Below are 12124 nucleotides of genomic sequence, written 5' to 3'. Positions count from 1 at the left end.
CAGAGAGGCAGAATGGGGTGAGGGTCATGGGTTGGCACTGGGTGTGGCAGAGGTTCAGTGGGGACATGGGCGGTTGCAGAGCAGACGTGTGGAGGATGGGTTGTCACCAAGAGGGGCACCAAGAGGGGCTCTGGACCGTGGGGGTGTCCCCAGGGTGGCAGAGGATGACAGGGCTGTGGTATCTCCCAAGGGTGCTGGTGGTGTCCCGGCGTGTCACCCCACCATGTGGCCCTGCCTGCTGCTCGCCCTGGCCCTGCTGGGCACTGTGCCCACCAGCCACTCCAGTGAGTGTCCCCCTGCCCCTGTGAGTGCCCCCCACAGCCCCGCCTGCCCACGGGGACATGCTGGGGACACCCTCAGTCCCCGCCACCTCACTGCCATGCCCACCTCGCCAGCACCGCGTGCCCAGGGCTGGCAGCAGGCGGCAGAGGGACCCCGGTGCCAACCCTCACAGCCCTGTCCTCCAGCCCCCCGCCAGCCCCAGGAGGTGCCCGCGGCCGAGGCCACCCCGCAGCCCCACTACGCGGTGGTGAAGCAGCTGCGCACCTACTCGCGTGCCCAGGTGAGGGGACGTGGGGCACGGCTGGGTGCCGGGGGGTACCGGGGGGTCCCAGGGTGCCAGGCCATGGCCATCCCACGGCGGCACTGCCGGAGGTGCCGGTGGGAGGTGTGTGCGGGGGTGCAGAGGTGCGGTTGGGTGCCCGGTGCCAGGCTGTTCCCGTCCCGCAGAGGTACTGCCGGGATGTGTACCGGGGCCATCTGGCCTCCGTGCACAGCGCCTCCCGCAACCAGGAGCTGCAGAAACTGGCCCGCACCTACACCTGCCTCGCCGTCTGGATCGGGGCCGTCACCAGCCGCAAGGTGAGGGGGCGGCGGGGGGGCGCCTGGGCTGGCAGGGGCAGCTGGCACCGGTCTGGGGGGACAAGGGGCTGGGTGTGGAGTGCTGGGGCTGCTTTTTGGAGGTGAGGGGCTAGGTAGGGGTGCTGGGGCTGGCTGGGGGGGTGCTGGGTACTAGGTGCTGGGTGCTGGGCTTGGTTTTTGGGAGATGAACCGGGATATGGGATGCTCAGGATGGGGACCGGGTCTTGAGGGGTGAGGAGCTGGGTAGGGGTGCTGGGGCTGGTTTTGGGGGGCGAGGGGCTGGGTGTGGGATGCTGGGGGCTGTCACTGGGGGCTGTCGCTGGGGGCTGTCACTGGGGGCTGAGATGTCGCCGCGGCAGGACGGGAAGTGGGCGTCATGCTGGGAGGACTCCAGCCCCTGGAACTATGCCAACTGGGGACCCACCTTTCCCCACCATATTGTCACCACCTGCACCACCCTCAGCACCCGAGGTGAGGGCATCCACACCTCCCCACTCACCACGCCGGGCACCCGGGCTCGGGGGACATGGGGCTACTGGGGACAGTGGGGGAGCCACTGGGAAGGGGCACAGGGCCACTGGAGGCAATGGGGAGGGCACTGGGAGGGGGCACAGGGCTACTGGAGGCAATGGGAGGGGGTTTGGGGCTACTTGGGGCACTGCAGGGGCACTGGGAGGGGGCACAGGGCTACTGGGAGCAATGGGAGGGGGTTCAGGGCTACTTGGGGCACTGGGGGGGCACTGGGAGGGTGCACAGGGCTACTGGGAGCAATGGGAGGGGGTTCAGGGTTACTTGGAGCACTGGGGGAGCACTGGGAGTGAGCTGCAGGGTACTGGGAGCACTTGGAGGGCATGGGGGCACTGGGATGGGTTACGGGGCATTAGAAGGGGTTACAGGGCACTGGGGGCCACTGGGAGGGTTACAGAGGGGCCCTGGGGTCCACCCCATGGCCCTGACCACTGTCCCTGTCCCCAGACGGGCTCTGGCGCAGCCGCCCCTGCTTCCAGCTGCGCCCCTTCATCTGCCAGTACTGATCTCCCAGTGCTGCCACGGTCCCCCAGTTCCCTTCCCAGTAAAGCAGAGGTGCTCTGAGCCGTGTCTGTGTGCACAGGGGGCCTGGGGAGGGGGCTGAGGGAGCAGCACAGCGGGTGGAGGGGGCAGCGACGTTTATTACCCCCAAACCCCCCATCCCACCGGCACAGCACCCCCAGGCCAGTACAAAAATGGGGTGCTGGGTGCCGGGTTCCTGGCGGGTGCGGGGCTCAGCGAGGCATCTCGGCGGCGGTCTCGGCGGCAGGGGGGGCTGTGAGGGGCGTGCCAGCTGCCTCCAGCTCCTTGGCTCGCCGCCGGCACTCGCGGGCCACCACCACGGGGCTGACGAAGGCCAACAGCACCACGGCGATGAGCCCCACGTTCACCTGAGGAGGGGGGAGCATCCGGGAAGGGGGTTGAGGGGCTGACCCCACCCAGAGGGGGCCCCTGGGCCAGCCCCATGGCCACCCCAGTCCCCTGTGCTAGGTCAGGACCCCCATTTCCCAGGGCACGACCCCCACCCTAGTGTGGGGCAGGACTCCCATCCCTCCCAGGACTGGACCTCCATTTTCCCATGGGGCAGGAGTCCCACCTTACTGTGGGACAGCACCCCGATCCCTCTCTGGGCAGGACCCCCATTCCCTCAGGATCAGGACTCCCATCCCTCCCCAGAGCAGGACCCCCATTCCCCTGTGGAACAGCCACCCCATTCCCGATGGAGCAGCCCCCCCACCCATCGGGGAGGGGCCTTGGGGTGCACTCACATAGAAGGGGTCCCCTTGGAGCGGCCCCTGCACCAGGGCGACACAGGGGTACTGCAGGAGGGCCACCAGTGCCGACAGTGCCATGGCCAGCCCGTACAGCTTCCCAAAGTGCTGCGGGGGGAACCTGCCAGGCACCCCCGTCACTGCCAGGCACCCCCCGACACCCTGCCCCTGGCACCCTGCCCAGCACCCTCCCGACACCCTGACCACTGACAACCCCAATCTGACACGCTGTTCTTTGGCACTGCCACCGCGATACCCTGTCCTCTGACACCCCCAACTGTGCCACCACCCCTGCCGCCACCACCCCTGCCACCACCACCACGTCCCCTGCCCCTCCCCCCCCCCGCCCGCACCCTCCGTCCCCCCCCCCCTGGCCCCCCCCCCCCCCTCCGGCCCCAACGCCCTCCCCTGCCACCCCTGCCCTGACACCACCACTCCCTCCCCTGCCACCACCGTCCTGTCCCCTGGCACTCCAAGCGCCATCACCATCCCGTGCCGCCCCTGCACCAACCCTACCGCCCTGTCCCCTGCCACCCTCACGATGACCCTGACACCGTCCCCTGCTACCCTGCCACCCCCAGCCCGTCCCTGTGGCCATGCCCTGGCACTCACGCGATGGCCAGGAAGGCGGCGTTGCCACCGTACAGGAAGGAGCGGCTGATCACCTGCAGGACGAAGGTGGCGAACTGGACCTGCAGGACAGGCACGGCAGCGCACACGGAGAACAGCACGCACTGCACCACCGTCACCACCAGCGACACCACCGCGGCCCGCAGGTCCGCCAGCGCGCCCCGGGCACCTGCGGGCACGGGGGTCAGGCCACGGGGGTCAGGCCACGGGGACACGGCCCCCTCCCCGAGTGCCGCGGGGCTCAGGCACGGCAGTGGTGGCACACGGTCACCCGCCCAGATGAGGGCATGGGAGGACAGAGACCGCCCCCAGGGCTGGAGGGGTGATTACCCCCGGGGTGGGGGGCCAGAAGGGGTGGTTACACTGGGGGTGGGGGGTCTGGGGGCTCGGTTCCCCTCAGAGCAGGGCAGCAAGGACAGTTACCCTTGGGGCGGTGGCGCTTGCCCCGCTTGTGCCAGTCGAGGATGAGGCCGTTCCAGGGGGCACAGAGCACCCCGCAGAGCTGGGTGAAGGCAAAGGCGTTGGTGTAGGTGCTCACTGCGGGGGTAGAACAGCGTCAGGCGGGGGCCAGCCCCGGGGGTGCCCGCCATGCCCCCCGTGCCCTGCGGTGCCGTACCCGCATTGGGGTCCCCGTGTGACAGGTGCTCGAGCAGCGGGTTGAGGGTGCCGATGAACAGGTAGTGGCGCAGCTGCATGACGGAGAGCCAGGCCACGTGCCAGGCGAAGAGCCACGAGCACGCGCAGGCCCGGAACGTCATCCCGGGGGGGGCTTCACCTGCACAGGTATCAGGGCAGGGCACGCAGGAACACGCCCCTCCCGGCCCCACCCGCCTGCTGAGGCACCTTGTCCCTCCCACCCGCTGGAACCCCCTCCAATCCACCTGTGTGACCACACCCCTTCACCTGTATTGCCACGCCCACCGTCTGTCCACGCCCCCAGTCACCACACCCACTCCCAGGCTCCACCCCTTCACCTCCTTATTAATGTATCCTCCAACCACACCCACCACAGACCACACCCCTTCATCTGCATAACAGACCCCACCCACCCCGCAACCACGCCCATTGGGTCAAACCCCTCCCCACTATAAGCCCCGCCCCCAAGACAAGCCCCGCCTCCTCAAGACCATATCCCCACTCCCGGCACCTCGAGGAACAACGGGGAGCTCCAGGGGGGTCTCCTCGGGGCCGTTCTCCTCCGGGGGCCTCTTCTCCTCGTAGGTGCGGTAGGAGCGGGAGCGCCCCGGGCATTGCAGCCTGTGGCAGTGCCTGTGTCACCTGCTGCCCGCGGGGTGGGACCCACCCCCCAGCAGGGCACTGTCAGCAGCCCCCCCTCGTACCCGTAGTCGTAGCCAGGGGGCAGCGGGTAGGGGACGCGGGTGCGTGGCATCAGGAAGAGGGTGCGCAGCAGGTGCCAGGCGCTGCAGGCTGCCAGGAAGAGGAACATGGCTTGCAGGGACAGCCCCTGTGCGTACAGCAGCTGGAGACAGGGACAGGGACGGAGTCAGGGACAGGCTGCCACTGGCCACCATGGCCACCTGCTCAGGCCCTGGGTCTGTCCCCACATATGGCCCCAGCAGTGGATCAACTGTGTCCCAGACTGCGTCCCCAGTATTTCCACAACTGTGACCCAACTCTGTCCCCCGTACGTCCCCAGCTGTGTCCCCAGTATGTCCCCAGATGTCACCTAATCGTCCCCAGCTCTGTCCTCCCCTGGGGGCACCCTGCACCCTCGCCCGCCACCACCACATCCCCCCGCCCTGCGCCCACCTTGACGATGAGGAAGATGGCGGAGGAGGAGTCGAAGGCCCCATTGTAGAGGGTGATGATGATGGAGCGGTACTTCCCAAACAGGTTGCCCACCTGGCACCGAGATACAACCCCCCAAGCCGTCAGGGTCTCCCCGTGGTGGGCAGGTTGCCCCTGCCGCTGGGTGGGAGTCGGGGTGCCGGGGGAACCCACCTGCATGTTGGTGAGGATGAGGAGCATGCCGCCCACCGACAGCATGGACATGGCCGGGAAGAGCAGCACTGCCAGCTCTGGGGACACAGGGGTCAGCAGGGACAGTGGGGGTCCCCAACAGGTCCCCCACAGGGCTGGGGTCCCCCTGCCCACAGGGTCTCACCTGGGGTGGAGAAGGCGACGAGCAGGGTCCCACCGGCGTAGAGGGAGCTGAGGGGAAAGCAGTGACACATGGGGATGGGGTCCTGGGGAACACAGGTGACCCCAGCCCCATGGGTGCCCCTCATGCCGTCAGGACCTTCCTGCCCCATCCTACCTGGATACCTGGATACCCCCCATCTCTCACCAACCCCCCGTTTCCCCCCCGTGCAGGGCTCACATGGCGATGAGGCGAGCGGCCAGGGTGCCAAAGCGGTCGAAGACGACGCCCATGGGGAAGGTCATTAAGTTGTTCATGAAGGAGCCGATGGTGAAGACCAGGGAGAACTGCTCATCCTGCGCACTGCAGTCTGGGGATGACGGTCAGTGGGGCGTGGGGACATGGGGACACGGGGACATGGGGACACGGGGACATGGGGACACAGGGACATGGGTGTGGGGACACCGGGGGCACCAGGGATGAGGGGATGCAGTGACCTGCGGGCACAGGAACACCGGACAGCAGGAACACAGGGAAACACTGGGGATGTGGGGACACCAGGGACATGAGGATACTGGAGACACGGCTGGGGTCTAGTAGGGACATGGGCATGGAGACAGTGGGGACACAGGATATTGCAGGGCATCAGGACACTAGGGACAGCAAAGACGTGAGCATGGGGACAGCAGAGACTTGGGCAAAGGGACAGCGGGCACACAGGGCACATAAGGGCATCAGGACAGTGGGGACACGAGGACAGGGACAGGCAGGGTTCCGTACCAAGCCCCTCGGTGTGGTTGGTGGGGGAGGGCTGGCACAGCCACCGGAAGTAGCCCCGTTCCTTAAGGACGAAGACGAGGGAGGCCCAGCCGAAGATGATGCCGCAGAAGGCGCCGCACTCCAGCAGCCCCGACACGAAGGTGCCCAGGCGCTTGGCCAGCCCCGCACCCCCCGCCATGGCACCCGCCCGGGCAGCCACAAACCCGGGCTGTCACCGGCCTGGGGCGTCTCCACCGAGCCTGCGGGTGACACCCGTGTACAGGCACACATAGAGACATGTTTACATGTGTGCAGACCCATGTACAGGCAAACACACACATGTTTACATGCACACACACACACGTTTACATGTGTGCACACCCATGTACAGGCACACACACACGTTCACGTGTATATGCACAAACGTGTTTGCATGCACACACATACATTCACATTTACACACACCTGTTCACAGGCACATGCGCCTCTTTACATGCATGCACTCCTGTTTGCATGCATGCACGCACCTGTTCACACGTACACACACACGTGTTTGCATGCACACAACCTGTTTATAGACACGCACACGTTTACAGGCACACACGTGTTCACATGACGCACGTGTTCACAGGCACACACACATTTACATGCATACACACATTTACATGTGCACACACACATGTTCACATGGTGCACACACACATGTTCATATGACACACACGTTCACATGACACACATGCTCACATACTCACACACATGTTCACATGCACACACACACGTTCACAGGCTCGCACACACAACCATGCCCGCTGGCCCCCCTCCTGCACCCCTCACCTGCACGAGGCCAGGGCCCCCTGTTGTCACTGTCACCGCCGCCACGGCGTTTGAACCCCGGCAGGGTGGCCTGGGTGCACCCCCACACACCCCCCTGCTAATCTCCTAGGAGCACCCATGGATGCCTGGGGCTGCCAGCACCCGATAGGACCTCAGCCCCCCTGACAGCTCCTCGGTCCCCCCGATAGTGGCTCGGTCCCCCCGTTGCACCGGGACCCCCCCGTGCTGTCCCTATCACCCCGTGCCGGCCCGTCCCAGGACCTGGCACAGCCCTGGGGACACTGGCACGTTGCCGGGCACCCTGGTACGTGCTCCGGGGACAATAACACACCCCTGGGAACACCAGCACCCCCCCGAGGACACCAGCGCCCCACGGGGACCTGGCACAGCCATGGGGACGCTGGCACGCTGCCGAGCACCCTGCTGTGTGCACTGGGGACAACACAACAACACACACCCCCCCGGGGACACTGCCACCCTGCTGGGAACCTGGCACAGCCCTTGGGAACCTGGCACACTCCCTGGCGACACTGGCACAGTCACGGGGATACTGGCACCCCCCGGGGACACCAACACACCCCCCCGGGGACCTGGCACAGCCCTTGGGAACCTGGCACAGCTACTGGGGACGCTGGCACAGCCCCTGGGGAGGCCGGCTCGCTGACGGGAATGGTGGCACACCCCCTTTGATGGTGACACACCCCCTGGCGCCCCAGCACAGCCCCTGGGATCTTCCCTTGGGGACCCTGGCATGGCTTTCAGGGACACCGTCACACATCTGGGACAGCCCTGCCGCCCCCCGGGAACTCTGTCGTGCCTCCTGGGAACCCCTCACACTGCTGGGGACCATGACGTGTCTCCTGGGGACGCTGCCACCCCGACCACTGCGCTGCACTGGGGATTGTCACCCTGCCGGGGGTGACACCGGGTCACCCCCACACGCAGCTGGGACTCTCTGCGTCACCAGTGTGACCCACGGCCAGGTGCCATGGGCACCAAGGCCACGTCACCCCCAGCCCATCGCTGTCCTTTGAGTCCCCCCGTCCTGCTCACCCGCAGGGCTGGCTCCACCACGCCGAGGCCCCTGTCACCGTGTCACTGTGTCAGCGTCCGGGGTTTGTCCCTGTCCCTGCCCCAGTCCCCTGCCGGCAGTAATGTCGGATAATGAGCCCTCATTACCAGCGTCCAGCGGCTAAAGATTAACCTGGCCGAGATCGGGGGGGCCGGCCCGGGGGGACTGCGTTATTTTTAGCCACCTAGACCGGGAGCTGGGGCCGCGGCACCCACTCGGGGGGCATTGGGGCACCCCAAGATATGAGTGTCTCTGCCTGGGACACCCCGAGACACTTGGGTGTCGTCTGCCATCAAGCCAAGACTAGCGTGTCCTGGCCACACTGGTCTAGCCCAGCCAGACTGGTGATCCCTGCACACCAGTGACCCCCCCATACTGGCAAGGTCCCCGCAGTGGTGAGACCCCCGCGGGGAGAGCAGGAGAGTCCAGGGCGGGGCGGGGCTGCCTGGCTCTGGTGACTCTGTCCCCTTTTTCCTCTCCGCCTCTGCTGTGTCCCCCCAGCTCACCTCGAGCCGTGACGGGGGGTAGGTGGGGGGATCTCAGGGCTGCCACGGGTCTGGGCTCCCCCTCCCCACCCCGCTGCCCTCCGTGGGGGTGGGTGCCGCGAGGTGGGCAGCGCCCGCGCCCCACGGAGCAGGGGCAGCCCCGGACGGGGGGACTTTGTCCGCGCACGTGTTCGGGGGAACACGCACGTGGTCCCGGGGATGGGCAGCCGTGGGACACCGCCGCGCCCGCGCCCCGAGCCTGCCCCACGGCCCCGGGGCCGACACAGCCCCGCGGCCCCCCCCCGCCGCCCAGGACACCGGCACCGCCTCCGTGCGGACCCCAGCCCAGGGCCCCACAGCCCCCGGAGGCCCTACAGCCACACGGCCCCCCCGATCCTCCGTCCCCCGTCTCCTGGATCCCGCCATCCCTGCCGCCGATCCGGGTCCATCCGGGCCCCTCCGCACCCCCCGGCTCCTCCCGCCGTATCCCCGCGCCGCTCACCCGCCTCCCGTTCGGCCCGGCGGGGAGGGACCGGGCTCTCCCCGCCCCGGCGCCGCCGGTGCTCCCCGTGTTCCCGGGGCCCCCCGATGCCGCGGCCACCCCCGGCGGGCGGAGCGGCCCGGCCCGGTCCCGCCCCTGGCGCGGCGTTGGGGGGGCGCGGGAGGCGGCTCCGGTGGAGCGGCCCCGGTCATCCGTGGGTCCGCCCCGGAGGGGCTGTCCCGGCACGGAGCCCTCCCCCAGTGCCGCCCCTACGCCCCCCGTGGGTGCCCCTCCCCGCCATCTCCAGGTGTGACACCTCCTCACCTGGTGTTCCCAAGATGTGCTCCCGCTGGGGCCATATTTTGGTCACCCATGGGTCGTGCTTGGGCCACCCCTGGGCCACTCCTGGACACACCAAGACCACCCTTAGATCACCGTTGGGCTACCCCTGGGCCACTCCAGCTGTGCCATCCCAGAGCCATCTCTGTGCCACCCCAGTGTCCCCTGACTGTCCCTGCCCCCCCTGGCCTTCATCCCACCCAGGACAGCCCTGTCCCTCCTGTCACCCTCCCCCTGGCTGCCCACACCACGTCCTTTCCTCTCTCCCTCTGTCCCTCCATTGGTGCTCGCAGCCACCTGGCCTGTCCCCACCCCTCCAGTCGTTCATCTGCTCCTCCAGCTGCCCTTCTGTCAGTTCATCACCCGTCCATCTGTCTGTCACCCGTCCATCTGTCCGTCACCCATCCATCTGTCCATCATCTGCCTGTCTGTCCATCATCTGTCCATCTGTCCCCCTCCAACCACAACTCTGTCCATCCCGTCCCACCATCCAGCTGCCCATCACCTGCCGTTGCCTCCATCTGTCCGTCTGTCTGCCTGTCCTCCCCATCCATCCCCCACCCATCCGTCCGTCCGTCTGTCTCCAGATGTTCTCCACACATGTGTCTGTCCCTCTTTCCTTTCCTTCCATACACCTGTCCGTCCATCCATCTGTCCCTCCTTCCATCCTCCACCACCCATCCCTTCCCGGACCCCCACCCACCCCGTCCCCAGCACCCCCAGGCAGTTGGGCACCAGCACCCGCAGCCCCCGCAGGGTGGGCAACCCCTCCCTTGGCCAGCCCGGGGGTGCCCGCCCGGGGTGCCGCGGGCCCGGGCGAAGCACGGGTGGGGGGCAAGGGCAGGGGGAGCGGATGGCGGCCCCTGAGTCAGTCCCGCGCCGCCCACGCCCCCTCCCACGGGTGCCGCCGCACCAGCTTGTGGCATTTCGCTCGCCGGAGACGGCGCCGCAAACACGCGCCGGTGCCAGCCGGTGCCGGTGCCGCCGCAGCCCGCGCGGCCACGCGTCCCCCCACCACCCCCCGCGCGGCACCGGCGCGGGGCCGGTACACGGGGCCGGTACACGGGGCCGGTACACCCCGCACCGCGGCCCCGCGAGGGTGGCGCCCGCTCTGCCCCGGGGCCGGTACGGGAGCGGCCCGGCGGCACCACGGACAGCGCCGGGTCGGCACCGCGGACAGCGCCGCGGTCCCGCGTGGGCGTGGGGACCACCGCCCCCCGCGCCCTCCGGGCGGCCCGCTGGGCCCCGGGCTCCCGGCCCCGCGGCACCCGCCCGTGGGCAGCCCCCGCGGGGTCCCGCGGTCCATGGGGGCACCGCAGCCCGGCGCGAGTCCCGAGATCATGGCAGGGAGGGAGGTAGGGAGGGAGGGACGGTGGGAGACCACCCACCAAGTCCCGCGGTCACAGCTCCCCACGAGAGCCCCGCGTCCCCCCGTGGGGGCGCCCATCACTGACCCCCGCGTCCCCACGGGGATCCCCCGCGTGGGTCCCGCAGCGCGCGTCCCACGTAGGCACCCGCGCCCCCTCTCTCCCCGCCGAGCTGCGGGGGGTCCCCACGCCCACCCCGTCCCGTGTGGGGCGGGTCGGCCCGGGAAGGGTTAAGTGGAGGGGCCGGCGCGGGGGGCGGAGCGGCCGCCCCGGGATAAGGCGCGGCGCGGGGAGGGCTCAGCCCCACGGAGCCGCGGGCAGCGCCGCGCCGAGCCCACCCGTGCCCGAGCCCGAGCCCACCCGTGCCATGCCCCGGGGCGGCGGCGGCTGCTGCTCCCGGCGGCGCGGCGGGGGCGAAGGGGGCGAGCAGCCCCCCCGGCACCGGCCATGACCCCGCGGGTGGGCAGCGCCTGAGCGGCCGCCCCGCCATGCGGCCCCCCACGGCTCGGGACCTGCCCCCAGGTAGGCGCGGGGTCGGGCGGGGTCCCACGGGTGTGGGGTGAACCCCCGGGGTGCCGCCCTGTAGACCCCGCTCCCGGCTCGGGGTCCCCGGGGGCGCTTGGGGTGCGGGTGCCCCGGGGTGCGTGGGGAGCCCCGGGATGCGCGGGGAGCCCGGGGCCGCCCCGGAAAGCACAGCCCGGCGTGAGAGCGCAGCCCCGGGGCACCCCAGGGTTCGCCCCCCGCGACCCCCAGGCTGCCTGCAGTGGGGGTGCCCCATGCCCCGCGAGGTGCCCGCTGCCCGCCCGCCCCGAAGTACGGGTGTCTCATGACCCACGGGGTACTCGATGCCACCCCGGGACCCCCAGCCCGGCGTGGGAGTGCCCTATGACACGAGGTACCCGGTGCCACCCCGGGACCCCCGCCCAGCGCGGCGGTCCCCACAATCCCCGGCACGCCCTGTGCAACACCGGGATGCACAGCCCGGCTTCTGGGTGCTCCACGAGCCGCGGAGTACCCGGTGCCACCCCTGGACCCCCAGCCCGGAGTGTGGGTATCCCACGACCCCCAGCGCATACCCCGGCACGGGGGTGCCCCACGATCCACGGGAGACCCGGCGCCACCCCAGGACCCCCAGCCCGGCGTAGGGACGCCCCACTGTTCACAATGTGGGCACGGCTGTGGTGCCGAGGGTGGCCGGGTCACCCCGTGGGTGGGTACCGCGGGGTCCGTGGGGTACCCTCGAGTACCGGGATGGGGGGGTTGGCACCGAGGGTGGGGGGAAACGCTGAGAACCGGTGACTTCAGCTCCCAACTGAGTCAGCCCGCGGCGTGGGGGAGTGACAGATGGGACGCGGGTGGGGGGCGCACGCCGGCACGGGGCGCCGGGGGAGGGGGG

The 12124-nt window shown here is 69.4% G+C and overlaps 3 protein-coding genes across 6 annotated transcripts in view; 2 read left to right on the top strand and 1 right to left on the bottom strand.

The window, feature by feature from the left end:
• Positions 1 to 223: 223 nt before the first annotated feature.
• On the top strand, positions 224 to 1953 carry LOC113973762 (proteoglycan 3-like). Its single transcript, XM_027696260.1, has 5 exons — positions 224 to 284; positions 468 to 572; positions 686 to 861; positions 1221 to 1332; positions 1837 to 1953. Exons 1-5 carry the CDS (start codon positions 224 to 226, stop codon positions 1893 to 1895), a joined length of 513 nt encoding a protein of 170 aa, XP_027552061.1. The 3' UTR covers positions 1896 to 1953.
• A 57-nt stretch (positions 1954 to 2010) lies between these two features.
• SLC43A3 (solute carrier family 43 member 3) lies at positions 2011 to 9508 on the bottom strand. 3 transcript variants are annotated; one of them, XM_027696240.1, is made up of 14 exons: positions 9347 to 9508; positions 6985 to 8126; positions 6172 to 6410; positions 5632 to 5761; positions 5416 to 5462; positions 5253 to 5329; positions 5061 to 5153; positions 4631 to 4770; positions 4438 to 4547; positions 3907 to 4065; positions 3714 to 3827; positions 3273 to 3459; positions 2658 to 2781; positions 2011 to 2279 (listed from the first exon to the last, which is right to left on the bottom strand). In XM_027696240.1, exons 3-14 carry the CDS (start codon positions 6347 to 6349, stop codon positions 2124 to 2126), a joined length of 1515 nt encoding a protein of 504 aa, XP_027552041.1. In that variant the 5' UTR covers positions 6350 to 6410; positions 6985 to 8126; positions 9347 to 9508; the 3' UTR covers positions 2011 to 2123. The 3 variants fall into 3 exon arrangements, with proteins under 3 accessions (XP_027552041.1, XP_027552042.1, XP_027552043.1); XM_027696241.1 differs by lacking the exon at positions 9347 to 9508 and adding an exon at positions 9044 to 9144; XM_027696242.1 differs by lacking the exons at positions 6985 to 8126; positions 9347 to 9508 and adding an exon at positions 9044 to 9146.
• A 1505-nt stretch (positions 9509 to 11013) lies between these two features.
• RTN4RL2 (reticulon 4 receptor like 2) overlaps positions 11014 to 12124 on the top strand; it is a 4297-nt gene continuing 3186 nt past the window's right edge. Inside the window, exon 1 of one of the 2 annotated variants that reach the window (XM_027696264.1) lies at positions 11014 to 11250. In XM_027696264.1, the coding sequence (XP_027552065.1) occupies positions 11217 to 11250 (34 nt within the window). In that variant the 5' untranslated portion in view covers positions 11014 to 11216. The remainder of the gene's footprint in view (positions 11251 to 12124) is intronic. The other variant, XR_003536341.1, reaches the window with a different exon arrangement.

This window comes from Neopelma chrysocephalum, unplaced genomic scaffold (assembly GCF_003984885.1).
Source record: "Neopelma chrysocephalum unplaced genomic scaffold, ASM398488v2 Primary Assembly neopelma1_106, whole genome shotgun sequence".
Taxonomy (NCBI): domain Eukaryota; kingdom Metazoa; phylum Chordata; class Aves; order Passeriformes; family Pipridae; genus Neopelma; species Neopelma chrysocephalum.
Note: the sequence above shows the minus strand (reverse complement) of the source record. Positions and strands in the feature narration are given on the sequence as shown.

What these genes read in the sequence shown, in the direction of transcription:
- LOC113973762 (XM_027696260.1), top strand. Translation starts at nt 224, where the DNA reads ATGTGGCCCTGCCTGCTGCTCGCCCTGGCCCTGCTGGGCACTGTGCCC. An exon ending in GGGCCGTCACCAGCCGCAAG is followed by an intron (nt 862 to 1,220) that starts GTGAGGGGGCGG and finishes TCGCCGCGGCAG; the next exon opens with GACGGGAAGTGGGCGTCATG. An exon ending in CACCACCCTCAGCACCCGAG is followed by an intron (nt 1,333 to 1,836) that starts GTGAGGGCATCC and finishes CCCTGTCCCCAG; the next exon opens with ACGGGCTCTGGCGCAGCCGC.
- SLC43A3 (XM_027696240.1), bottom strand. Translation starts at nt 6,349, where the DNA reads ATGGCGGGGGGTGCGGGGCTGGCCAAGCGCCTGGGCACCTTCGTGTCG. An exon ending in CAACCACACCGAGGGGCTTG is followed by an intron (nt 5,762 to 6,171) that starts GTACGGAACCCT and finishes CGTCATCCCCAG; the next exon opens with ACTGCAGTGCGCAGGATGAG. An exon ending in CCCCCTGGCTACGACTACGG is followed by an intron (nt 4,548 to 4,630) that starts GTACGAGGGGGG and finishes GCACTGCCACAG; the next exon opens with GCTGCAATGCCCGGGGCGCT.